Source organism: Micromesistius poutassou (assembly GCF_964030765.1).
Source record: "Micromesistius poutassou genome assembly, chromosome: 7".
Lineage (NCBI taxonomy): Eukaryota > Metazoa > Chordata > Actinopteri > Gadiformes > Gadidae > Micromesistius > Micromesistius poutassou.
The window spans coordinates 13634403-13662400 of NC_140277.1; the positions used below are offsets into that span (position 1 = coordinate 13634403).

The 27998-nt window shown below is 45.5% G+C and overlaps 1 protein-coding gene across 4 annotated transcripts; it reads right to left on the bottom strand.

Annotated features, from left to right (window-relative positions):
• Nucleotides 1–99: 99 nt before the first annotated feature.
• On the bottom strand, nt 100–27970 carry kcnh1a (potassium voltage-gated channel, subfamily H (eag-related), member 1a; the record flags this gene model as incomplete). Of its 4 annotated transcripts, XM_084470279.1 has the most annotated exons (14): nt 27326–27970; nt 25651–25677; nt 24536–24659; nt 23290–23396; nt 22724–22852; nt 22182–22300; nt 19999–20391; nt 17328–17354; nt 14209–14366; nt 13139–13410; nt 8868–9067; nt 5567–5819; nt 3453–3649; nt 100–990 (listed from the first exon to the last, which is right to left on the bottom strand). In XM_084470279.1, the coding sequence occupies exons 1-14, from the start codon at nt 27396–27398 to the stop codon at nt 100–102; spliced, it is 2970 nt and encodes a 989-aa protein (XP_084326405.1). In that variant the 5' UTR covers nt 27399–27970. The 4 variants fall into 4 exon arrangements, with proteins under 4 accessions (XP_084326405.1, XP_084326407.1, XP_084326406.1 ...); XM_084470281.1 differs by lacking the exon at nt 25651–25677; XM_084470280.1 differs by lacking the exon at nt 17328–17354.
• Nucleotides 27971–27998: the final 28 nt, after the last annotated feature.

The following is a 27998-nucleotide window of genomic DNA, read 5'->3' on the forward strand; positions in this document are numbered from 1 at the left end:
TTGAGGAAGACCATGATATCACCAACACAAAACAGCTGGCCAGCACAGTGTCCCAGCCCGAGCTCACAGTCCATCACTCACATGTTCCCTCTCTCTCCTTCACGAGAAAAGGTCGTCTTTGTCGCTGTCGGGCGACGTGGGTCTGGAGATCTCAAAGAGGGGCTTGGGGGACGCAGCGGCTGTTCTTCTGGCTCGGAGGAGCTGGAGGGCCTCTGCGAGCTGGGCCTCCAGGCCAGACATCCGTGCGTTCAGGCTCTTGAGGTCGTCCTTGAGCTCCAGCTTGATCTCCTGCAGCGAGGCCTGCAGCGTCTGCTCGGGGATGGGGTAGAAGGCGTGCCGGGCGTCGGGCTGCGCCGGGCTGCGGTCCTGGGGCGTCAGGCGCGGCTCCCCCATCTTGTCCAGGCGCAGGTCGCTCTTGGTGATGCCGCTGTCGCAGGAGTCCGTCTTCTTCAGCGGCAGCGGGGGCTCGTGAGCCTTTGTCCTCTCGGGCAGAGTCTCCATGGACTCGGCCTTGGACACCTTGTTCCAGTGGTCCGTCTTGGCCATGGACTCCTTGAAGCGGCCCCAGCCCTTCACCTTGGCGGGCTCGGCCGGCCGGCCCCCCATCAGGGCGACGGCTGACCCCGACGGCGGCGCCGGCGCCGGCGCCTGCAGCTTGGCCTTGTCGGAGGGGGCGGGGGCGGAGCCAGGCGGCAGGGAGGAGGACGACGACGAGGGCGTGGCCGGGCTCTCTGTCACCGTGACGATACTGGTGGTGGCGACGGGGCCCTTGTTGGCCGAGGGGACCTCGGCGTACAGGGGGCCCCGCTCCAGGTCGTGGTCGTCCGGGTCCGGCCGGTCGGTGTTGAGCCGCGCCTCCTTCTGCTGCCTGAAGCGCTGGAAGAGCCGGCGCACCGGGTGGTCCGGGGGCAGGTTGAGGGGCGCCTCGTTCTTACGCCGCAGCCGCTCCTCCTCCTCTCGCTTCACGTCGCTGATCTTCCGAAAGACGATCTACGGGGGGGAAAGAAAAGGGGGGGGGGGTCAGGGGGAGGGTTAGACAAGTGATGATGCAGTAAGAAATGAATGAAATGAATGAAATTAATTTAAAAAAAATTTAAAATTAACATTTTTAATTGAATAATTAAATGAAAGTGTTGTGAGCAGTTTGCAGATTGTGTGCTGTGCAAATGTCAGCCTAAAAAGGGTATTCCCATGGAAGCAGAGCTAAAGAGCATGGTGTGCCTTTGGCTTCAGTTAGCTGAGATGCTCTTGCAAATGCAAACTCCACAATCCATACTTTCTCTTTACATTGCATATGCTTCTACTAAGACTAGCTGTTTACGTGGTTTTAAGAAATATCAATCATGTTTAGTGTTACTGATTAACAATCTCACAATAAGTCTCCTAACCTTCCTGACTTTTTTCTTTTCATCTTGAAAAAGGACACAATAACTTAAATTAAAAAAATAACAACCATTCATTTAAAAAAACATCAACTCCAGCCAATTCAACGTTGCTCCACCTTGATCCTATGGGGGTTAAAATCTATTGGTGGGGAGGAAACACTGTGGTCTTCATTAGCCTTCATTACCCTGTTACACTGTGTTACACCCGCTTTCATCAGTGGTTTCCCTGGAGGGCCACACGCCCTCCAGTCACTCAAACCCAGTTCATCTAGTAGAGCACTCGGACCGACACACTGACCCACAGCTCTGAGACTCAACATGGATCATTTCAGTGTCATTTGTTAGAAATGGCACAGCCATCCGTCAGCAATTAGTGAGTGAAATTCTCAGTGAAACATCTGTTCAGTTTGACTGCACCGCCTCTGTACGGGACATCTTCCAGAACGCTTCCGGCTCATTAATGACCAATCAAGGGCAGCTATTGCCTGATTGGCTCAGGACAACCATCCTCACTAGCACACGTTTTGCTTGTTTTTTTTAACCTGTACTCCCTTCTGCTCTTTCCCGGTCTCTGTGTTTACAACTCTGAAATTGTAACTGCAGCGTTAAAGCTGCGAGCATCTCTGTCGACTTTGAAAAGGATTTAGGCAACCAAAGCCGCCGCCCATCCACTGGAAACGATGAGGGTGCTGTGAGGCTGCCTGTGGGGACGTTCCTATCAGCATCCTTTCACTATGAGCGCTACGTTTGGTGAGAGAGGATAAAAGAGGATAAAAGACTCATCGCTTTCCCTTTTCTTCACGACAAATTCATTTCAATAATGACTGTAACACATTGTATTCATAACACACATCTCTGCTTTACCTAATGAGACATTGTAAGCGGCTATGTTTTCAAGATGTCTCCCCCACCCTGGAAGGCACAAGAGGGAGTGTGCAGTCAGTGTGAGAACCACATGGTCTTTAGTATAGCCTATCCATTTAATCAATCCCAAGATCCCCCCGCTGTATGAATGCAGAAGGTAGAGGGCCCCAGTGCCCGGTCCGAGGCATTAGATGAGATTGCCACTTTGCTAGCAGGCTATTGAATCCTATGCAGCCTCCCAAGAGGGGTAATGCTATTAAGGGTGCAAACGATTTGTAGCTATGATCATGGCATCGCTGTGACTGTTGTTGATTTGTCATTGGAGGAGGAGGAGGAGGCCCCGGTTGGGTAATGTATGGCAATGTCCCTGATCACGTGGCTGAAGGTGAATCTCCTTCTAGGGCTGTCCGAGCAAGGGGCATGATACCACTGCTTCTCCTTCAGGATTTGGTTTGGCCTGATTGCCATCAGGTCAAACGTGAACTCAGAAGGTTGTTTCAGTGGCCGTTGACGATACAGTGATTAGAACCCAAATCAATACTAGTTTAGTCCTTGTCTGTGTTTTTCTACAGTATACTATCATTGAACACAGCCTAAGCTGTAAATTAAAGGAGCTAATCCAATTTTATATTAACCCATTTTTACTGGGCCTGTTAATTCATGACCCCTCTGTTTAATCTGGCTTTAATCAGGGTTAAATATTGAAACATAAATTGGGTGGAGTTTGAACACTTGATCACATTTTGCATAAGGCAGGCTGCAGCGATGCATTGTTTACAAAGATCAGCCACACGTTACACTATAAGCCTCTTTAAGATGCACTTCTGAAAAGGTTTTGAAGTAATCTCCCTAATTCCACTCTCCCAAAGAGATCTCCCACTACATAGTAAATGGATTACAAGCTAGCTCGCACAATTATTTCCCTTCTGTGGGCGAGTAAACCAAGCTGGAAGAAACAAAGCATTGCAATAACGCAACGTAAACCCTGTGTGAGGAGCGGCACGCGTCTGGTGGATGAATATGCCGCGCTGCAGCGTTCTCCACGAAAGAAGATAAGCGGGTGGGGGAATTGCATCTTGCTAGCCCCGCCCACTTGCTGATGCTGTGACATCACGGCAGGCCAAACATGTGAGCCGGTACACTCGCCCTCTAGCAAAAAAAATGTCCCAAGAGATTGAATCAATAGAGTTGAATGCGACTGACCCGCTTGCGGAGGTTGTAGGTCAGCAGCAGGTTCCTGGAGAAGTGATTGGAGAACGCCGTGTAAAACTCCAGCACCTTCTGCAGCGCGTCGCGCTTGATGACGTGCAGGTCGCAGTAGGTCAGCGCTCGCACGTTGGCGCAGGCCTGAGCCAGGGTCACCTCCTTCCAGAACACGTCCCCGAACACGTCGCCCTTCCCTGCGCACACACACACACCGCAGCACATGGGTAAGCACAAAGGGGACACATCTGTTCCCCGTTACTGTTTTATAAATCTTTCTTTGATCGCAAACGACAGTGTACACCTGTTCAGCAGGGAAGATATATCTAAGAAATGTTATATTCTTTACCCTGGCAGACAAAATATGTAAATGAGGTACTTGAGTCAACAAGCAGCACCATTCTGGTTCAAACTCCTCCAGTTGCTTCAGTGAAGTAGTTCCCTAATTGCAATCTTTGTTTTCTTACTGACCACCTCCGCCCCCAACCTCTCAGCGAGAACACAGCCTTCCTCTCAACGTCAGCCGACACTTTATGGAAACTTAGTAGATCAGCAGCTACAGTATACACTAAAACCTGGCCACTGTTGCACAAGGAAGAACTCACGTTACATTAAAGCACAACTGATCATCACTGATCAGTTGAAACATTTCCTATTTCAGGAATATTTAATACATATAAAGTGCATATTGAGGGCACAACATGGAGTATGAAGATCATCTCTCATGTGTTCACGGGCCAACCCTCCATCAGCACCTCTGTCTGCTGGTGACTTGTGTTTAAATTGGCTTCTCTTCTACGGTGACATTAGGCTAATGAGAATCAGATTTATAGCAGTAGCCAGTCCATTACCAGGCGGTCTGTTGCAGTAAATGCACAATACTCATCTAATAGTGTATTGACTGCCTCAGAGTGACCGATAGATTATCCATGCAAAGTCAAAGGTTCCCCCCAACTACAATGTAATTCAAATCAACATATCCCCTGTTCAGTTAGTGTGTGTGTGTGTGTGTGTGTGTGTGTGTGTGTGTGTGTGTGTGTGTGTGTGTATGTGTGAACATTAAATGTGTCACTCTGACCCCTACTTTGAGGCCCGAAAAAAACAGTACAATTTCTAGTGTTTTGTTTGCTTTTGTTTTCTTATTTATTTTTGTTCATCGTTCACTTTAAAGCTATTTAAACACAGCACAGAAACTGAGATAATGTTAAAACTGATATTTTATTTGAAACTATGGCTAAAATCTATGGCGGATAATTCTCCAAAGTTATTCTCTCTAAATGTGCTTCATGTTTTTGCAGCATTTCTATTTGCATTTTTTTTTTTTCTTACAATAGGAAAAACAAAACAAAAACAAAGATGACGCACAGTGTGAAGCTGTGAAACATCCACACCACCTTTTTCAGCACCTTTTAACTTCAACACACAACCTGATTCCTGCTTATCCTGTGTGTCTCAAAGTTTCCATCTTAACTAAACCTGAACGGAAACAGGGATTCTTCAGTCTGATTCATCACGCTTTAAGAAGGAAGCTCTCTCTAAACACGTCCAGTGACAGCGCCTGAGGCCAGCTCCAGCTACAATAATACTTTTTGCTCAACTGATCTCCTGGGCCGTCTGCCTCAGCGGAGGCTCCTCTCAGGAGGGACCAGGCAGGGCTAAGCTCAGGAAAACCAATACATTCCCTCTGTGAAGTCGCTTGATCGGGGGGGACACAGGGTGCAGATAATAAACACACAACAATAAATACAACCGAGACGCAATCTTCAGGTTCTGAGATCAACATGGCACAAGATCTGACACGTTAAGGTTGTGTGAGCGCTTAAGTGACGGAGAATTAAACTATAGCGTTAAAGATCTATTCTACTGACGTCTGCAATATTCAGAATAGAGACGTTTACAGATCAACAGTGCAACACTCAATGCATCTGGTACGGGTAGGAGACCCCACTACTGACGATAAGTCTACCTTTGGTACATAAGGGTAGTAGACCTCTTCTGCGTGCATTGGCTCACCACTCCTCCAACACAACTCGTCCTCTCCAACCAATGCATCGACCTGGGTCAAGATCTCACAACGGCCGGCACATGAGAGCGGGGAAAAGGTCAAAGCTCACCCAGGATGGCCACCACCTCGTCGTCCTGGATGACCTCGAGGGATCCGGACACCACGAAGCACAGGCTGTCCACGCTCTCCCCCGCGTGGTAGATCAGGTCTCCCGGGGCGCAGTGGATGGTCTGGAACTCCATGGCCAGTGCGCGGAGGCACCCGTCGCTGGCCAGCCGGAAGGCGGGGTGCTCCTTGAAGACCTTGCGGTTCAGATGAACACAGATGTCCGCTCGCATGTCCTTAGGGCATATCTGCAGGACCTGGAGCACAGACAGAGGTGGGTGGACGGTTACACCGGTTGGACAGAGTGCGGTGTGATAGGATGCATAAGTTCAGATGTAAAGTGATGGACAACAGAAATACCTTGTTTTATATTGCAATCTCATGTCATTTCAGTCTATTGATTTTTTATTTTATTTGTTGAGTCGATTTTCCCTACTGGCTACGTAGACAAGCCAGTGACCAATTACCGTACACTCACTTACAGCGACGGTGCTGTAGAATAAAGCTAGCGTGACTTGGAGATGCATATTAATTAAAAAAAAACATTTTCCTGGCAAGGGTTTTGGTAGGTGTGTGGTGCAGAAGATCCTTTTGTGATATAATATGGATATTTTAAGTTTTTAGATCCTGTTGTCCATCACTTAAAAGTACTGAATAATTTAGGTGGCAGGGAGTGAATAATATTAATATCTGCAGAGAGCTGTTGATTGCATTTTCCATCCTGAGACTATGAACAGAACACAAAAAGAAGAGGCACAAATCAATTTTGATGCACTATTCATTTTTTGTGACAACCCACCGAACACCTCATTTAAGGATATTATATTTTGCAGAAAAAAACCTTTCTTCGTAGTGGCTTAGTGGATCGTATTTGTGGCCCCGGTCACAATTTTTCCCCTTGCCATAATTTTGATTGATGACACTGTAAATTAGAGCCGAAGTTTGTCTATCTAGCTGCAGGGGTACACTGGGAACACACACAACTCGCGGCGATGGAGGGAGCCATTACGCATGAATATGCTGCTATCACACCACGGTGCGAGCTGTAGTTCAGATGGGATCCCGCCCTAATCTCTCCGGGCCCTTCTGCCGTTTCTTCAGGAGAATATAGTGCTATTCACCAAGGACGCACACCTAAACTCCAAAACAATCACATTGATACGATTTCATGTCTGCCCAGCTGGCACAAGCCCTCCCCTATGTACGGAAGGATCCATCTTATTCCCACACGTTCCTTCCTGGTCTCCTGTCCTCCCCTTCACACTGCGTCGTGTTGTGTGGGCTTATGGGGCCGTGGGGGGCGTCTAATGCGAGCCTGTGAAGCCCTGCGTGACTGTAATCATGATAGAGGAGGCTACACAAATAAACTTGACCTGCTCCGCCGGACGGGAGGATGCGTGCGGCGTGCCGCCTTGAGCACCACCGGCCCTTTGAAGAGCTAACGCCACGCAGGGACGTGAATGTCACTCCACAGCCACCTGGGGAGGGTCTGGGCTGCGTCAAGCACACGGGTTACATGGCGAGCAGGGGGCCACATTCAGCAAGGAGACAGTCAACAAGGAGACACACATCATCTGTATCAAGGATTTAGTCTTGATTTTCTTCCTTGAGGAATATTGTCGTCTCAAATGCACTCAATGTGAATGTTGAATTGGAAAAGAGGGCGTACAAGGTGGATGGGTTGATAAGAGCACAACCCAGATTATGTATTAATAATTATTTACCTTATTAATTACCTTACATGGGTAACAGTTAGGTAGGTTGTTCATTATTTACCTACAATGGAAAAACACACACACACACACACACACACACTCACACACACACACACACACACACACACACACACACACACACACACGCCCCCGGTCCTCTAATAGATCTCCCCCATCTGTGACTGTTACAGTCATGCAATATAAAGTATGTCATGCTTCTGAAAGTCTTTCACCTTCCAAAGAAACACAAACCGATATTTTTGCAAAACTGCATTTTAACATTGCCTTTTTGAAGTGGTGAACAAACATGCTGAGTGCCATTCTACCAATCAGAGAGACATTTAACAACGGTGGGCGTGTTTCAGCTAGTAACCAGCTAGACCAGGATTGGTCGGACTCTATAGCCGCCGAGACCAATGAGCATTGAGTTTCAAAAGTGTGGATGTGTGGAAAAGGGGAGGGCGGGGATGGGGGAGGTTTTAACACTAGGGCGCCAACCACTTCCATACACAGGAAACATCCACATGCATGAAGACTTAAACATTAAATAAACAGAAAACATCCACATGCATGAATATAAAACTAAATTATAAATTAAATTATAAACATAAAATAAAAGGATAAATAAAACGAGACGCACTGCATGCCACACACACAGCTAGCTCCACAGACCAAAAGCTAGCTACACAGACCACACAACAAACTACGCAGACCACAAAGCTAACTTCAGAGACTACACAGCCAACTGTACAGACCATACCGCTATCTAAAATACCACACAGCTAACTACACAGACCACACAGCTAACTACATAGACCACACAGCTAACTACATAGACCACACAGCTAATTGTACAGACCACACAGCTAACTACATAGACCACACAGCTAACTACATAGACCACACAGCTAATTGTACAGACCACACAGCTAGCTCCACAGACCAAAAGCTAGCTCCACAGACCACACAGCTAGCTCCACAGACCAAAAGCTAGCTCCACAGACCACACAGCTAGCTCCACAGACCAAAAGCTAGCGACACAGACCACACAACAAACTACGCAGACCTCACTTCAGAGACTACACAGCCAACTTCAGAGACTACACAGCCAACTGTACAGACCATACCGCTATCTAAAATACCACACAGCTAACTACACAGACCACACAGCTAACTACATAGCGCACACAGCTAACTACATAGACCACACAGCTAATTGTACAGACCATACAGCTAGCTCAATGTCCACTTAGCTAACTACACAGACCACTTAGCTCAATAAACAGACCACACAGCTAACTAATCAGACCACATAGCTAACTACAGAGACCACTTAGCTCAATAAACAAACACCTTAGCTCACTAAACAGACGACTTAGCTCACTAAACAGCCCAAACAGCTAACTACACAGACCACACACCTAACTAAATAGCCCACACAGATCACTAAACAGACCACTTAGCTAACTACACAGACGACTTAGCTAACTACACAGTCGACACAGACCACTAAACAGACCACAGGTCTAACTACACAGACCACATTCGTGCATGCAAGTGAATGAATGTCTGGCTTACAGTTCGAGATACCTTTTCAGTATCTATACCCCGGGACATGGACCAGGTGGAGGCGATGTAGTCCATGACCCTCTCGCTCAGGCCCTTGGGCACCTGGTACAGCTTCAGGAAGTCCCGCACGCTGTTCAGCATCTCGTGGTAGCGGTTGGTGTTGGCGTACATCTGCTGGAAGATGGTCGTCACGTTACCGAAGATGGTGGCGTAGAGCAGGGCTGTTTCAAAGAGAAGAGGGGGATTTTGTTTTTAATTTCAATGCAATGGGGGGGGGAGGCATTGGGGGCAAGCAGAACTTTGCTTGGTTATTGAAATTTGTGTCACACAATATAATGTTTGGGGATAGAATGTGGTTGATTTTAGGAAACCAAATGAACAAAAGTGTCAAAAGGATTGACAGAGAAAGTGTTTGATACGTGTGCGTGAGCCAGGGTGAAAACAGTACAAGTACAAATACGGTTCATTAAAGTATTTTCAAAGCTACTATCCTCCAAGTGCCATTCAGAAGGGTTTCAAGCAGGATAACTGCAAAACTGAATTTACATATTCATATATATATATATAAAAGATTTACCTTCCAATGACCTCTGAATCATGAATTATATTGATTAATATATATATATTGATAGCTGAGTACTGAGGGTTTAACATAAAGGATAGATTGATGGATAACAGTGTTGTGACTTCACCAGGTGAATACAAACTCTAATAGAAATACCATCTAAATGTCAATATGTACAGCAGTATGTAGACAAGGTGTGTGGACGCCACCGGCATGGCACAAACAGCTGCAGAGTGTGTACAGATCAAAGAGCTTAGTGTGTGTGTGTGTGTGTGTGTGTGTGTGTGTGTGTGCGTGCGTGCGTGCGTGCGTGCGTGCGTGCGTGCGTGCGTGCGTGCGTGCGTGCGTGCGTGCGTGCGTGCGTGCGTGCGTGCGTGTGTGTGTGTGTGTGTGTGCGTGTGTGTGTGTGGTGTTCTCTTGGCAGTGAGGTCCTAATTAGCCCTTCTAGAGGGGACTGAGAGAAAACATGCCAAGCCCACATTTCAATTACCCTCAGATGATGACAGCAACCCTTGACAGTATGCGTGTACGTGTGTGCGCATGTGTGTGTGTGTGCCTGTGTATGTGTGTGCGTGTGCCTGCCTGCATGTATGCCAGTGAGAGAGAGTGTGTGTATTTGTTTGTATTTTGTTGTGTTGTTGTGTTGATGGTACATTATCAAAGGGATGCTACACTGCTCAGGGAATAATAGCTCATTAAAAATCACTATGAACTCCTTAGGGGCAACGATAAATACAACTTTACTCCTTTCATCCCTGTCACTTTACAGCAGTGTCCCCAGGGCTTGCACTATCTGTGAATATGCATATACAGTACACAGACTGTGATAGATGTAATATATAATGAACACGATGGATGTCATATATAATGATATCATAATTAATTATATTGATGCATGCTCTTAGGATAAGTGCACATGCTTATAAGTAAGTGGGTACATTTTCCAGCATGTGGTTATATAACCGCAGGGGGGAAGAAATCATATCACCACATTAACAGATTTTGCAGAAGAATTAACTGTTAAAGTTGAGTAACTATAGCCAAACTACAGTCAGATCAAGCCAAACATATGTATACAGTTTGGGCGATTTGGAGATTCATATGGCAAATTCACAGGATAAACCTAAACAAAGAGCCTTCCCAAGGCACCAAGCAAGTGTCTGTCTAATAATTAAAGAGCAATAACAACCAGAGCAGCATTCATCCCATTGCAGTTCATGCCCATGAGGCCGTTTCCTCGCTTTGACCTTTGTATCGTATCTAGCAGTGGGCTTGTTTGAAGGTATTTACAAGACAGTTGTCACATAAAGTAATGGGACTCCGGACTATCGGTTGCCATGGCAACAGGACAAATGTATAACCCCCTTCCCCCCCCCCCCCCCAACCCCCCCCCCCCCACACACACACGCACACACGCCTACACACAGACTAGCCCGCGCGTCCCTGGATTCAGCTCCTCGATGCGCTACACCATGCTTGTCACGCTGGGATCTTCGGGTGCCAGCGCGGTGCACATGGTAAAAATAGCACACGGTATATCAACGCATTCATATTTCATAGAGACGGAGGAACAGTGGGACGGGGGAGTTGTTCTCGCTGAGCACCGCTGACTCTATCCCCTCTGCAGGCAATACGGTGTTCCACATATTCAGGCTTTCAGATAATTTCTGAGAAGTCCTCTTCACGTTGCAAAAAAAAAAAAAAAAGATATACAATTAAAAAAAAAAGAGAGCGACAGACCGAGAGACAGACCGAGAGAGACAGACGGAAGCGAGGAAGTGAGCAGGCGACAGTGAGAGCAGAACACTGTGAGTAGTACAGTGTGTGAGCCTCTTGTGAGTGTGTGAGCTGGCTGCTAGCCCGGGGCGATTGCATTCAGAATCACCACCAGGTGTAAAACAGCCGACAGAATACAATGCACTCATGATGGGGGGGGGGGGGGGGGGGGGGGGACTAGGCTAGAGTGGTTGGTGTGTGTGTGTGTGTGTGTGTGTGTGTGTGTGTGTGTGTGTGTGTGAGAGAGTGTGAGTGTGTCCCCGTGCGTGGGCGCCTGCCTTCATGTGTGGCAGGGATAGAGAGTGTGTGTATTTGTTTGTGTGTGTGTGTGTGTGTGAGTGTGAGTGTGTGCCTGTGTGTGTGAGCCTTCCTTCATGTGTGCATTTGTTTCGGCTTGTGTGTGTGTGTGTGTGTGTGTGTGTGTGTGTGTGTTTGTACATTGATCCAGCGGTGTCAGCTATTCTTTGAGGCGCTGCTGCTGGTATCTGAATGCAGTCACACATAACGGCTCACCGCAGCTCGCTGTGGAAAGAGCTGCAGCTTACTAATAAATGTTTAATGTCTGGGCTTGAGGTTAGGAGGAGGAGGAGGATGAGGAGGAGGAGGGTGAGGAGGAGGAGGAGGAGGAGGAGGAGGAGGAGAGGAGGAAACAAAGCTTTCTGTGCACATCCCTCTTTCATCTCTCCGCTCTCTTGACGCTTCGAGTGTGGTGACAGAGTGTGGTGACACTAAAGCGTGGTTTCAAAAAGCGATACATTTTATGTATTGGTCGAAGTCACTTCTAGACTGTTAAAAAATGGCTGACTTCTTCTCAAATCGGGTGTGCATTTGAGTATGAAAGACAAATAAAGATAAAAGGATGAGAGCAGCAGTGTTCCTCCAGCGCGTTGTGTGTTGTAGTGTATTGACCAGCTCGTATTCTACTAGTTTGGTTGGATTTCTCTCCATGATTCAGATGTGGGTGTCCCAGTTTCCACCTCCAGCAGGGACTATGCCCTGGGCCCATCCTCCAATGTGGTCTTTTGGTACTCTGTTACCTGTTGGTTTTGTTTTGTACCAATGATGGGTAAACGTGCCCTCTGCTGACAGTTCCCTTTAGAGACGTTTCAGCCTAGTCGAACAGGTGTAATGCGTCTGTTCACTTGCTGTAATTGGCCGGCCACCAAAGACCGCAGTGCTGCGGGACATGCGGCGGCAGCAGCAGCAGCCATTCTTAACACGTGCTTCATGCTGTGCCATAACTTACACTGGGAATTACACACAAGCTCCAAATGTAACTAATCAGGTAATGAGCATGGGCTGTCTGGTCCTGTGAAATGTGCCTCGCTTCTCTCTCTCTCCCCCTCCCTCCCTCCCCCCCTCCCCCAACTCCCTGGCTCTCTCTCTCTCGCTGCATGTTTCTTAATTAGCTCAAAGTTGGCAAGTTATATGCGTCTTGCCAACTAAACAGAATATTTGATTCACTTTACAAAGGCAGAACTTCCAGAAGAGCGATTCAATCGTAAACAAGGAAAAAATAAAGATGCCTTCCGGGTGTGCTGTGTACTTATTGTGTGCTGATATATGAACACAATCAAACCCTATTTCCTGAGGTTGTTCAACTTCTATGAACCACAAAACAAAGTGGAAATAGTGTTGAGATAATAAGGATGACTATAATATAAGTCTTTTTCTGCGTTGTTTTAGTCGTCGTGAATTGTTTTCCAGAATTAATTAGACTGTGAGTGTACATGCTATTAACAACGCTTTTTAATCACTTACATTCCCTATTTCATCATTCAAATTTACAAAGTCCAAAATCTATATTTTCTTTCATAACCTACGAAAACATGGTCTGATGAGATGTTCTGGACAGGTGTAACATCACCATCACGCGATCATTTTAATCCCTGACAACAATTCACAAAACACCACACCACACGCACGCACACACACGGACGGCCACACTCACATCCGATCATCATCATGGCCACGGCGAAGATCTTCTCCCCGTCAGTGGTGGGCGCGATGTTGCCGAAGCCGATGCTGGTGAGGCTGGTCATGGTGAAGTACAGCGAGGTGATGTACACAGAGTCCTTGTTGGGCCCGCCCTCCCACTTGCCCGAGCCGCTGGCGTTGAAGCGGTACGGCGTGCCCGCCGTCTCGGCCAGGATGTAGAGCCAGCTGTCCAGACGTACGATGTTGGTGTCCTCGTCAATCACCTCGTAGTCCCCGATGCTGTACCTGACGGGTGGCGACGGAGGAGGAGAAGGAGGTGTTAGGGTCGGTGTGAACCGGGTGTGAAGAGGACTCGCTGTAACAGCCGTTATCATGGCAACCTTTACTGCTGTTGTCGTTGTTGTTGTTGTTGTTGTGATGGTAGGAGGCGGCGGGCATATGTGATGCTGCTACAACGTCAACAAACAATCCGCCAGCAGGACTGTGTAGTAGCGATACATATCTGGGTTGAAACCGTTGCCAGTTAAGAAATAGCGTGGTGGTAAGTATTATGACGCAGTTTCTACTCTCTACTGTCATAAACAGAATCTACCCTTAACTCTGTGGCAAACATTACATTACATTACTGTTGTTCAGACTTCACCCTCTACACCCGTCTGCTAGTCTGGGGGCTGTACTCCTCTCTTATATTATCCATATATATTATCCAAGTATAATATAGTATAGTATAGTATTACACTGAAGTATGGGAATGTATAGTATAGTATCATATGGTTTTAGTAGTGTAGTAAAGTATGGTTTAGTAGTGCAGTTTAGCATATTCTAAAAAGTGTAATATCTTAATGTATAGTAGAATAGTATAGTTTAGCATATTATACTATTGTAAAGTGTAGCACATACGCTATAGTACGGTATAATATAGCATATTATACTATAGTATAGTATAGCATATTATACAATCGTATGTTACAGTATAGTATAGTAGAGAGGCATTGTGTTACAGTAGCAGTAGCATCGTAGGGTAGACTGTAGCACAGCATAGCATGGCATACACAGTAGGACGTCACCCTGAGCCCTCCGTACCAGATGCAGGCCAGCCAGTGGGCGGCCAGTCCAAACACACACACCAGCAGGACCAGCACGGCGGCCCCGTACTCGATGTAGTGGTCTAGCTTGCGGGCCACTCGACCCAGACGGAGCAGGCGGACCACCTTGAGGGAGCTGAAGAGGCTGCTGATCCCCTTCATGAGGAGGGACACGGGGGGAGAACAGAGGGTAAGATGTCAGGGACACAGGGCAACACTTCAATAGCCTGCCACGGATGTTGGACTAAATCTGCAATATTGTGTTTGTTATCAAATGTAGTCACAGAGAATGTGTGTGTGTGTGTGTGTGTGTGTGTGTGTGTGTGTGTGTGTGTGTGTGTGTGTGTGCATGTGGGTGTGTTTGATGTATGTGGCCATGACAGCAATATAGCCCCGAATTTATTTTGGTGTTATTTAAGTGTTTGTGCGTGGGTGTGTGGGTGCATGTGTGCATGTGCTGAAAAGCCTGGAATTAATTAAACATAGAAGTGAAACATTTTGCAGAATATTCAATCATTCCTGAAGGCAGAACCAGGTCACATCGACAAGAGCCAGTGGAGACTGTTGTGTTTTCCATACAAACATTTACGAATTATTCTTCAACAACAAAACAAAATTGTAAATGAATCTACAATGTGTGAATGCTTCCCACATCCTTAAGCTGAACTTAACTACACAGCGAGTGATGATCATTGATCATTGCACTATTTATACTGTATGACGTGTTACATGGACCTGTGTCTGCCGTAAAGCTTTATTATTATTAACCACCACCAGAAGAAACAAAGCACCATAATATTTAGTCAGTAAGTTAACATTGAAACCTAAGTTTGTCTAGAAGACATGTCAACGTATTTCTTTCTACAACTATGAAAAGTAGATAGGATCTCAAACGACTACGATACTGTGCTTGGATCGGATTGTCTTTTTCATTATATGGACATATACCACTTGCTTTACACTATGTGCAAAGCAATGCAGTTTCATAATATACTGTATAGTGGTTACATCACGGCAGGCTTACTGTGTATGCTACTCCGTATTGGAACCCCACAGGGTGATAAATTCATAGTGACAACAGCAATAACAACGGCCAGAGGATGGGATTCCTCTTCTGTGGTGGCATAGGTATTGGTGATGTGTGTGTGTGTGTGTGTGTGTATGTGTGTGTGTGTGTGCTGGTGTGTGTCTGCATGCGTGTGTGTGTGTGTGTGTGTGTGTGTGTGTGTGTGTCTGCATGCATGTGTGTGTGTGTGTGTGTGTGTGTGTGTGTGTGTGCCGGTGTGTGTCTGCATGCGTGTGTGTGTGTGTGTGTGTGTGTGTGTGTGTTTGTGGGTGTGTGTGTGTGTGTGTGTGTGTGTGTGTGCTGGTGTGTGACTGAATGCATATGTGTGTGAGTGTGTGTGTGTGTGTGTGTGTGTGTGTGTGTGTGTGTGTGTGTGTGTGCGCGAGGTGATTGATCTCAGTAATATGCCGTGGTGAGCAGTGGGACTACTACTGCACTACTGCAGCAAATTGGTGACACTTGATCTGATGACTGTTCCCTGCCACCCCCCCTGCTCTTTACTGCTTTTCCTCCAATCAATTATGTGAGACTGGAGAGTCTCGCTCCTAGTTACATTCAGTTAAAAGGGGGCTGATCATGGGACAGACCGGTTTCACTTCGCCTTTAAAACTCTTTACAGCGAACAAAACTCAATGTTACCCAAAACATCCACAATGTGTTTGACCGTTGCCCTACGTAAAGGGTTACACACTAATGAATGGCTTCAGCCCCCTTCACGTTTCTCTTCATTTATTCCCTAACAATGTATCAGCCTTGGCAAGAGCACTTATCAATGATTTGATTTCCAGCCCCTTAAACAGCCGCCTTCGACTGATCCCGCCCCTTTCTGACGGACAAGGCTCAGTGCCAATGAGCAGTGGGGGGGGGAAATGCAACACATCTACCCAGACGTGCAAGATGAAAGAGTGAGGTGTGTACAAACATCTTGGCGTAGCAGTGGACATAAAGTATCAGGTATAGTGGAGCTTTGTGGCATAGACGTCCATTGTCGTCCAAAATGAGGATTGAAAACAGGACCGGAGAATCATCCTTCCTTCTGTCTCTATCAACGGAAAACGACCTTTCCGCTGACTGGCGGGCTGAGACCAGGACCCCAAATGCAGACGGATGTGAGGGAGCTAAACTGGTAAAAGCAACACACTGGGACGGACTAGCACTAATCCTACACTAACACACACACGCGCACACGCACACACACACACAAAAGTTCCACTGTAGCAGATTGCATTGAATGGATTGGATGGGTTCTCGACAGGGGGATTCTGCTGACCACAACGCAACGGCTCTGTGTATTGGTTTTAATGAGCTGCTGGGTCACAATGCTAGCATACGGACAAAGATAAATGCAATACATAGTAACGTGATCGACAGGAGAATAGCTGGCATCGGAAACACATCAAATTCAATTTGTCTTCTAAATAAATGTTTTTGGCTTGCCACCTTATTCCTTGTAACTGTACTGTATCTAATGTTTACTGCTAACTGCTGTTAGTTGTTGTCTTAATGTACCGGTCATACTATTACTCTGCAACGTCTTTAATAAATAAAAACATCTCACCGATTTCTCTGATGCTTGGGGCCATTAATACCCATGTATGAACATTGCTCAATATAATATTGAAATGTCTAAAACCAAAATGTTTACAATTTAAAATGTACTTTTGATGTTATGATGGATGGACATAAGAAAATGAAATAGAGTAAGAAGCACAGGGACAAATAATACCCGAACCGGCTATGTGATGGATGGGTGAGAAACATAAGTCCATTCATTGGCTGGGCCTGGGTCAACAAGCAGCTGAACATGACTTTATATCAGAAATAATATGGATAAGGATTTAATCGCAATGCTTTGTTTGTACTTTGTACTTGCGTTGTACCAGAAAAGAAAAGATGTGATACCTGTCCATGTGATTGTTCACAGTAACCAGGCCTGTGTTACAGCATTACTCGTGTGCTCTTTACCAAATACTGTTGAGTGCATTGATAACAAAGTTGGGCATTCAGGCTCCTACAGGGAGCTGAATCGATGAGATAAAACTGGAGCCTACTTGAGTGACAGCTCCATGATTCCAATTCTTCCGCCACGTCCCATGGAAGAGCGGCGGGGGGGGGGGGGGGCATGCAAACAAAACATACAGATGAGGAAAATAAACAAGAATGGGAAACAATAATCAGTTATAAGCATAACTCAAAAGATGAGATAATCTATAATTGAATGTGTCAAATGAAAGGAAAAGTGCAGGCTTATTATTGCAAAGTAATTGTTGAAGCAACATGCATTTAGTAAGCATTTCATGTGTTTGCCCATCTGCTCTGCCAACACATGCCCCTTGAGAGACTGAAGTGAGACTGAAGTCATTAATTACTGTGACTGCCAAGTCAACAAATTATCTGCGAAGTGCATAATTGTAAGTCATCTTTGCCAGATCCACCCTTAAAACAAACAAACAAACAAACAAACAAACAAACAAGAAGGAAAATGAGCAGTGGGGATTGCTGTCTCACAATGGAGTTATGGATTAGCTAGAAAACATCAGCACACAATTTTAAATTGGATCTTTGCTGTAAACATATAAATCCTCTGGTAGTGCCCAAGCATAAAAAGATGCACATGCACAGTCATCGCCATCACTCTGAATGGTTTGTGGTTTTGTTTTTCCCATCTCCTGACCTCTCACTATTTTGTACTGGCTTCAAGCGTTCTTGCTGAAACTCTGAAAGAAGAGACTTGGTCAAAATGCTGTTAGTGCAATACAACCTGCCTTAACCCTGCCGGCAAACCAGGCCTTAAAGCACAGCCACAGCTTTTCATAGGGCCTGGGGTGTGTTTGTGTGAATGTGTGTGTGTGTGTGTGTGTGTGTGTGTGTGTGCGTGCGTGCGTGCGTGCGTGCGTGCGTGTGAGTGTGTGTGTGTGTGTGTGTGTGTGTGTGTGTGTGTGTGTGTGTGTGTGTGTGCGTGCGTGCGTGCGTGCGTGCGTGCGTGCGTGCGTGCGTGCGTGCGTGCGTGCGTGCGTGCGTGCGTGCGTGTGTGTGTGTGCTTGTGTGTGTGTTTCTGATGGGTCTTGCTACCTCTGGTTTACACGTGGGATTTTCCAAATGCTTCAACAGCATTCTACACACCATTTCTGCACAGTGGCAGAACCGCACACACACACACACACACACACACACACACACACACACACACACACATTGAGAAGTGGTAATTAAGGACAAACATTAGTACAGTCACAGATAGACAAACACACAAATGTTGAGAAGTGACAATTAAGGACACAAATGCATGCACTGGCACACACACACACACACACACACACACACACACACACACACACACACATACAGCCACTGGGACCTGTGCATGGCAGTTTTCGTTGTGTGTATGCATCGTTTGTGAGTGTGGGTGTATGTGTGTGTGTGTGTGTGTGTGTGTGTGTGTGTGTGTGTGTGTGTGTGTGTGTGTGTGTGTGTGTGTGTATGGGTGCGTCTGTGGTGCATGTGTGTTTGCGTGAAACATAAATCACCTCTTATCATCTCAAGGAACATTACGTCTTCAATGCACCAGAGAGAACTGGATTCCAATGAGACACATTGTGTAAACACTTGATCCAGTCTCCCAAAACATCATCACCACCTGCCCGCATCCACATCTATGGCTGAGAAGTGTGGACTGTTGACTAATGTACTATGAATTCAACCGTTTTATCCTAGCTTCAATATGTGCCGTGATGAAACTGAAAAAACAGATGCTATTTGTAATAAATTTGTGTAACAGCTGTGATTCCGCTCTGTTGGTCAGAACGGCAGTGTCGCACAACGCAACACAATCCTAACACGACAGCGAGCAGGGGGGAGAGCGACAGAGGCTCCCAACGGCCTCGTCTCATGACTGTCCCACGGAGCCAGCGTGTGACGAGCTGTCGCGCTGAGGGGGAGAGCGCTCAGAACAACAGACGCACACCGGGAATAGGCTCTTTCAAGTTTGAAATTGCGTAAAGGAGAAATGCATCAGGGCGAAAGAGAGGGGAGGTTTGAGACTGCCGCTGGTAAATCACAGTGCCTACGTATTTTGTCCTTTAACACTCGGTTCACACTCATCGTTGCACAACGCACCACGTGGCTGACCCCGGTTCAGGCGTTACGCCGACTTCCGTGAGGTGTTAATGCGGTAGCGGGGGCGACGGTGACAAGGCAACAGGGAACAGCGTGAGTCCTCTGCAACACTTTGTGGAGCCATCGCTCATTACTCTGGACCCCAACCTCCATGTCAGCACTCCAGGGCTTTAGAGTGAGAGGTACCATCCAAATCTGCCAATATTTACCAATATAATAATCAAATCATCAAACTTCATCACTTTAAAGCACATGTCTTTTTAACAGAACAAGGTAGTTATGAAGTATAGACCAAGGAAGAGGGAGAACACATTGCACATAGCGTAGGATGCCTGCCAGCTAATGAATGCATAATTAGCACATGACATACACACATGGGTAAGTATGTGCATCCCTTACAATTAGAAGGTTACAGAGACCCTTAAGTCACGCCACTCAAACCTCCCATAGAGACCAGCTCAAGGACATAAAAGATGTATTCCCTCCCAAAACAAACACACTAAAGCACAGAAGGACAATGTAATGAAAAGACCTCCCTCCCCACACAGACACACACACACACACACACACACACACACACACACACACACACACACTCACACTCACCTCGTCGACGTTCTCAAAGGCGTTGATGACGTCGTAGGGCAGACAGGACAGCAGGTCGATCACAAACCAGGTCTTCAGGTAGTTCATGCGGATGAGCTTGGGGTCCGAGATGACCTCGCCGGCGGGGCCAACGAAGGTGGTGTGGAAGTTGAGCACGATGTCCACCAGGAAGATGACGTCCACGATGCTGTCCACCACCAGCCAGGTGACGTTGTTCTGCTTGGTCTTGAAGGACACGTTGTAGGGCACCATGATGGCGGTGTAGAAGGTGAGGATGAGGATCACCCAGTCCCAGGTGGTCTTGAAGAGGCAGTAGTGCAGGATGATGTGGGGCGGGGTCTTGGGCGTCTCCTGCTTGTACTGAGGTAGGATGTCGGAGCCCAGCTGCAGCACCTGGGGAGCGGGGAGCAGGAGGACGTAGTCCAGAGGTCAACCAAACAAAACCAAAAGCACTCCTGAGTGTGTCTGCTTGGCAGTTCTCTTTGTCAATTTTATTGTTTGATTTGATCCGCCATAACACAGATTTTGTAAATAAGCCCTGAAGGGGCTTATTTTAGATAATGACCGGCGACATTCTATACATTATCCCGCTTATTACACGGATACTTGCCAAAACAAAAAAAACAACTTCACACTGTGTGTCTTTTTACAAATATACCAGCATTCGTAGTGCTGATCAGCAGAGAAATAGTCCGCCAAAGACGTTGACGTCGCTTAGTAACCGAATACGCTGGGGTTGATAAGTTACCGGACTACTTGCGGAGTGATACGAAAGACGTGAAAAAAATCCACTTTCCTTGACAGCGGTCATTATATGCTTAGCAACGGTCATTATTGAAAAATAATTCACCACCGGAAGTCGGGAAGGCCCATGCAAGTGAACGGAGCGTTCCACAGCATTGAGAAAAGCCGTGTAATAAATACATATATATTGAGAAGAGCCGTGTAATAAATACATATATACAGTATGAATATATATAGTTTGTCTTAAATGTATGTGAAGTGTCTTTTGGAATAATACAATTATATAGTGTTATAGTATAATAGTTCATTATAGTATTTTAACTAATACAGATTGGGGGAGGACATTTTTTGGGCTGTATTGAATAAACCGGTCAGAGCTTTATGTTGTGAACCACCAGCGAAACACACACACACACACACACACACACACACACACAGACCTTGGTGACACGCTGCGATTCATGGAGACTTTTATGATTGGATCTGCAGTTAAACTCCATCCCTAATCCTGAGCCACGGCGCATCACTGTGCATATCTTGCCAGCGCCTGCTAAGGGGGACGCTGTCTCATCAATCATAACAGCACATCCATAACACAGGGCGTCAATTCATTATGTCTGTCCACGAGGCCTTTCATATGTATACAAAATCAATTTTAAAGAGGAAGCCCTAAAAATACCTCGTTTCTTGACAGTCCCCCGCCCCCCCCCTTTCCAACCTGAGCCTGGCCCAGTGCCAGCAGTGTCATGCTCGGGCTGCGTGAGATTCTCCAGCACTGAGCAGAGCTCAACCTGCCTGGCGGGAGCCCCAGCGCACCACAGGCTTTTGTTCATCTTCCACATGGTACAAGAAGTAAGAGCGCAATGAAATATATATGAAAAGAATATATATGAAAAGAACGATAAAAAGCCCCCTCACTGCTCCCCTGCCTCCGGGTTACTAACCCTGTATTCGTACATTTCACCGTGCTGCATTTTGCTCTGGGAGTATTTTTGGGTGCTTGATGACCAAGGCAGCAACATTGGTTTCTCAGCTCTTCGCAAATGTTATAATCATTTATAATAACAGGATTCCCTATATGGAAGGGCTAAGCGGGCCGAGGTGCTGCAGTCACATCAAAGTTAGGTCTCATTATATATCAACTCATCCCTGCCCAGACTGCAGCCTAGGGTTCGCAGTAGACACTTCTACAAGAATCTTTACTATATTAAAACGGAATGAATGATTTACTTCTCAGATCTACTCCAAGACAATAACTATGCTACATCACCAAAGGGCTAAACCCCAACACAACAAGCGCATTGAATTATTTAATTGATCCTGATAGGTGTATTGATCCCGGTGTGGTGGTGGTTTGTGGATGTGTGGAGAGCGGTAGTGTGTGGGATGCCACTGTTGTAAAGAGCACAACCGTTGACCCCTTTAGAAAGCACTGTTACCTCAGCTAAGCGTGAGTGCTTGTGGACGTTCTCTCCCTTGTGGACGGTGGGTTGGAGCTGCTGCAGCACTCCTCTACTGCTGGTCAGGGCGCGGGTCAAACGGGCAAACTTCCCCCAGCCTGCAGACCAGAGGATCCGGTTACTTACCTTCCCAAACATATGACATGGTGGGTTTTTGAGAACACTGAGGTCAAGCTTTTGCTTATGCACATGGCTTCTGAGGAGACAGACTGACAGGGGCTTAAATTTGATTCAGGAATGATCGCTATACTGAGAATATGAAAAATCGAAACAATTGTTTATAGCTTGAATTCTGACATTCTTGGGGGATTTACAATAGTGATCAAAACAGCTTTCCGCCATCTTATGGATGATGTCGGTTTCTAAATAAACTCGTAAAATACTTTTTTGTCCGTTTGGGATACACAGTGTTTTTTATTCAGCAGCATCACAACTCTGGCGGGAAGTTATATGTATGGTTCCAGTGTTGGAAACCTCTTCCACACATGGAAACAGCTGAACTGGTGTTTGCTGACTCAAACCTTTGGAAGAGTCGTCCTCAATGGGCTGTTTAAAGGCTGTGATGTCACTGAAGGTGCAGAGAAACAGGACCACCTTCTCCTGCTCGTTTCGTATCGGAGCGATCTTTACGAAGAACCAGACAGGCGTTCCTGAAACACAAGCATTAACATTTGACAATTAACTTAAAGTTCATTAACAGTTAACTAATGGTCTAGTTATCATTTACCAAGGGTTGCCATGTTTACTAATGGTGTTGATGATACTTTAGGTAATTGTGTTCATGTTAACTAAAGGTATTCATTTATACATTATTTAATAGGGTTAGGGTTTACCCATCTATTGTGTAATTATTTAGGTAATGGGCAAAAATATATGGGTTAGTGTATTGTATTGGTAGTGATACTACCAATATTGTGTAGTATCACCTAGCTGAAGTAGCAGAGGGGTGACGCTATAAAGGTGGAATGTAAACACCAAGCACCGACTCTGAGCCGATAATTAATACAGACGTACAATACTTTGGGGTTGTCTTAGCACTCTGCTCAGCCTGAACCCACCCCCCTCCAGACTTGGTAGTGCTACTTACTGTTCTTCTTGTACATTAGTATTTCAAAGGAATTCATCTCATAGTTCTCAAACGTTAGCCGCACTTTGTCACTTGTGTCCTTATCTGTAAGCTCCCCGTACATGAAGCTGTAAAAAGGTTGACAAAGGAAATAGAAAAACGATTTTAGTTTACATTTTTTAACGGAAATCTTTGTTAAATGGCAGCAGTTTACTTTAATTAGACGGAAAAATTTTGTAGAATAAAAACATATGTTTAAACATGACAATGGTGTGTTCTTGATATACATTCTGCTGAAGGCATGTGCGATAACTGTGAATTACTTTTTAATTCACAGAATTAGATTGGGCAGCAAATTTAATCAACAGTGATTTCAATTCAACATGAAAAGACAGATGCTGCTGGACATTTTGATAAGCAAAGACATACACTCATTTAAAATAAATGGGAGGGCGATGGGGCTGGGGGGAGGGGTCAAGAAACCATGAGCCTATATTACCACGTGGTGCTCACATTCGTCTCACTGTGGCTGTTACTGCCACCCTAAGAAGCTGCCTGTTCTAGCATGTTCTAAATATAACCCAGGAGTTTGCGATGAAATTCAGCGGGAAGGGTGCTTTTAATGAGGCCACGTTGTGACGCTGCACGCACACGCACAGAAAGGTGGTTCACAGACCTACATGCAAACACAGACCCCAACAAAGACACACACACACTCACACACAGCCCCAAGCGTGCACCAACACACGTACACACTCATACTCACACACACAAAGAGCATTTTTTTTATATACAATAGTGAAAATATCTTAGACGGGCAGTAGCTTTAAAGGCAGTGCAAGGTGATGTGAACAGCTTAGATCCTAGAACGTGAAGGAATCCATTAGACAGCCACTAAGTATCCAGCAGAGGTCCAGTTGAACACCAAAACAAACAAACTAATAGAATGCAAGTGACCACAACTGCACATAGACCAGCAGATGCCATCCCTGGCGGAATCACGGAAGTTCAAGTTAGCATTACAGCGACAGAAAACATCAAGAATAAAGAGCGATTGGACAGGCTCTCTGGATCCTGGTTCCCCTGGGTAACGCACACCTAGCGTGCACACAGGGGTAAGCAAAGCACCAAGTAGCACCAAAATAAGAGCTTACAGGCCCCTGGACAACAGAAATGTCACCAGAAACGGCATCTTGAAACATTTATAACACCAGCATAGAGCAGTTATCCCATTGGCTACACCGTTTAAACATTCTATTGACTATACCTGCAAGTGCTGCTCTTCTGCATGACCTCAGCACGATGGTAACCAGACAGCTTGCAGAAGCCATCATTACTGTAGACGATAGGCCAGTCTACGATCTGAGCATTTCCCAGAACAAAGTTGGTGTCTGTCATAAATAGAAAGGATATAAAAACTGTCAAAACTTGTTTCAAGTCTATATATACACAAGACACAGGAGCAGCAAAGGTCCAATAAGGGTTGCATGGAATGTGGGGATTGCATGTAAATCACTTTGAATCAAGGGTTGATGAGTCACCTGCTGAAGATGTAGTAGGATTGAGAGCATTAAGAGCCAATTACGGTTATTTCTCAAATTTAATTTTTTTTTTCAGCAAGCACAGCTCTGGGCTTCAATGGGTTCATTTTCTGAGTTCTACTTTACATGGCCAGCAGACCTGAACACCAGTATATGTTTTATTGTATAAAGGTGTTCATGTGCATTCAATTACTAAACGAAACAAGCGAGGGCATTAATGTCTTAATATTGAGGAGGCTCAGTGTGTGGACATGACAGCTCAGTGTGCTGTCATGGTTGCATACAAAACAGCGGCCTTTGTATAACATTCATTCTCCAACACATAAGACACATTTAAATCATAATGTTTTGGGATTCATTTAGATTAAACTACACACACACACACACACACACACACACACACACACACACACACACACAGAGACACACTGCTGTTGATTATAGACCAAACAAGGACACACAACAGTGAGCTAAAGGCAAGCCACTGCTCTATGATTTCTACCATCACATTGATGATGACTATAAAAGCACTTAAAAACATAATGATTAGGTAGGCATTCCATGCAAATGTGTTATTTTATAATCAAATAATCAAGGAAGCAGTTTATTGACACATAAGTGTGATGGCTTTGGTCAACTTTTGACAATACATTGTGAATAAAGGATAACAATTAAGATCATATTAATGTGATTTGTAACGTGATTTGTAATATTAATGTCATTTGTCATTTGTAAATGAACAGCATATGGTATAGAACATGAAGAGGAGCCACAAAGAAGAGGGTATTAGATGGGACAATACTAGAGGAAGCACTTGAAATGATAGTATGCTGAATAGTACCTGTCTGTCTATGTGACAGTGTCCAAACTGAAAAGAATACACGTTATAAAAAGACAAAAAAAATGAATAGAATATTTATATGGTTAACAAATAACAAACAATAAACATCATTGAAAGTCATGCAAAAGACAATGTGACGTGATTGTAGCAAAAAAAAAAACTATAATAAAACTTGGAGAAATAATACTGGAATAGCTTCGGTATCTATGCAGTCCCCACAACAAGCCATCCAGAGAGAGAGAGAGAGAGAGAGAGAGAGAGAGAGAGAGAGAGAGAGAGAGAGGAGCCAGTGAAAACACTCAGGGCCCAAATCATCTGGTTGTTTGTTCATTATTGTCTCTCTTCACAGACAAGTGGATGTCTGCCGTTGTTATTCCTCCACTAGTCACCATAGACATCAATGGTCTACCTCAGTTTATTTAGAAGCAGTTGTAGTCTTTTTGATAATGTGTACATATGTGAGTGACTTGCCATCCCGTTTTGCCTGATGTTCAAATGAATATTATACTGTTTAAATTTACAATTATTTTGAAATAACACTTTCAAGATGTCGTCAAAAAAGCGTAAAGCTCCAGTTGTGAATTCAAAGACAGCCCAAACACCAATCACTCCTCTGTTCATTAAAGATCATCTGATTGGGGGATGTTGGTTATACCTGTGCAAGTGCTTACTTACAACAACATTAATGTAACTGGGAAATGATTGAACAGTTTAACAATTAGAGCACCTTTATTTTACCTTCAAAATATTCAAGGCAACGTTTTCATTAGGAGTTTCTTTAATAATATTTGAGAGTCTTGAATGGTGTCATTGATTACAGGCCAAAGCTTGATAGACCAATTCAATGTGAAATACCCCATCTCTCTCTCTCTCTCACACACACACACACACACACACACACACACACACACACACACACACACACACACACACACACACACACACACACACACACACACACACACACACACACAAAGTGGAAATATACATTTTTGTAAATGTATAAAAATTATTGTCAACACTGTTTTGTGTGAAATCACAAGAAAACAAATATGCAGGTAGGGTTTGAGATGTTATCAGTGTTGCGGGTATTAAAGGACAGGGGTGAGATGGGCTCCAGTTCGTCGATCGGTGCGTAAGGAAAAATGGATGTAGGCCTGCGTATTCCCCAGTGAAAAGGAAAGGGAAGCCGATCGACTCACTGTACAAAGTTAGGTATAAGGTATTGAGAACAGGATTATTCACATTTCAACAATGTGCTCCCAGATACGAAAAACAGAGGAACATGCTCCCACTTTAACCAATGGTTATATGTGTCGGATCCTTGGCTCTAAGATGTAATCTCCCTCCAATCACCTGCACAGAACCGAGGGAATGCTGAGCATCGTTTACAAACCAAAAGTCTCCCCGATGCCTTGGTGTAGACAGTGGACAACACAATGCATAGGTAGGACACACAACAGTGTTCATTGTGTCATAGCGTGGGCACACTATAATAAAGCGTGTACCAACAAACCCCATCTCAATTAAGATGCACGAGAGATGATTGCAGCCTAATCGTGATCGTGATCAGTATTAGTATCAGATTACCATCTCACATAGTAGGGCAGTCACTTACTAGTGATGTTTTCCTTTGCAGCATCTTTATTTTCTATAAAGTGCTAGAGACGCTTACCATTTGATCGTCTGACAATATTCTCCAAAAAAGTATTTTGAGGGGCCACAAGTCCTCTCCGACCCCCTGCCATTCTGACTCCTCACTCAAGTCATCCGATGGGAGGTAGCTGTGGGTAAACCTTACTTCCCAGTCTGTAGCAATCCGTGGAGTGAACGCTCCAAACACCTGTCCTCATCATCTACCCCTGCAGAGAACGAGGGGTAATCCTAGAAACGGTAGTCTGCGCCCAGCCCTGGTTGAGACATCGGTGCGGTGGTGGTGCGTTGGACGCTCTTCTTGAGCATCAAATCCAGTGGACGGGAACACTTCAGCACCACCACACCGCCAGCAAGTGTGGAGTTGGTCGCGGTAAAGGAGGGGCTACGGCTCCACTTATTTTTAACAGCAGTTTACGCAACGACAGCTCGCTGAGTGCCACCTACCGGAGAGGACGCACGCTTGCACCCTTCGCAGAACGACCCTACCCAGTCATCCCTGAGGTGTTTTCAGCCCACTCCCTTATAGTTGGCGATTATTCCGGATGCTCCGATTTCGTCCCACGCAACAAAACCATGCACGTTAACACTGCTGCCCTGTCATAACCATGGCAAGGGCACGCCACTACACCTAGAGTTGGTGCCCAGGCACCACTCTGTGGGGTAGGCCGCCCACTGTTCCCAGCTCATACTGT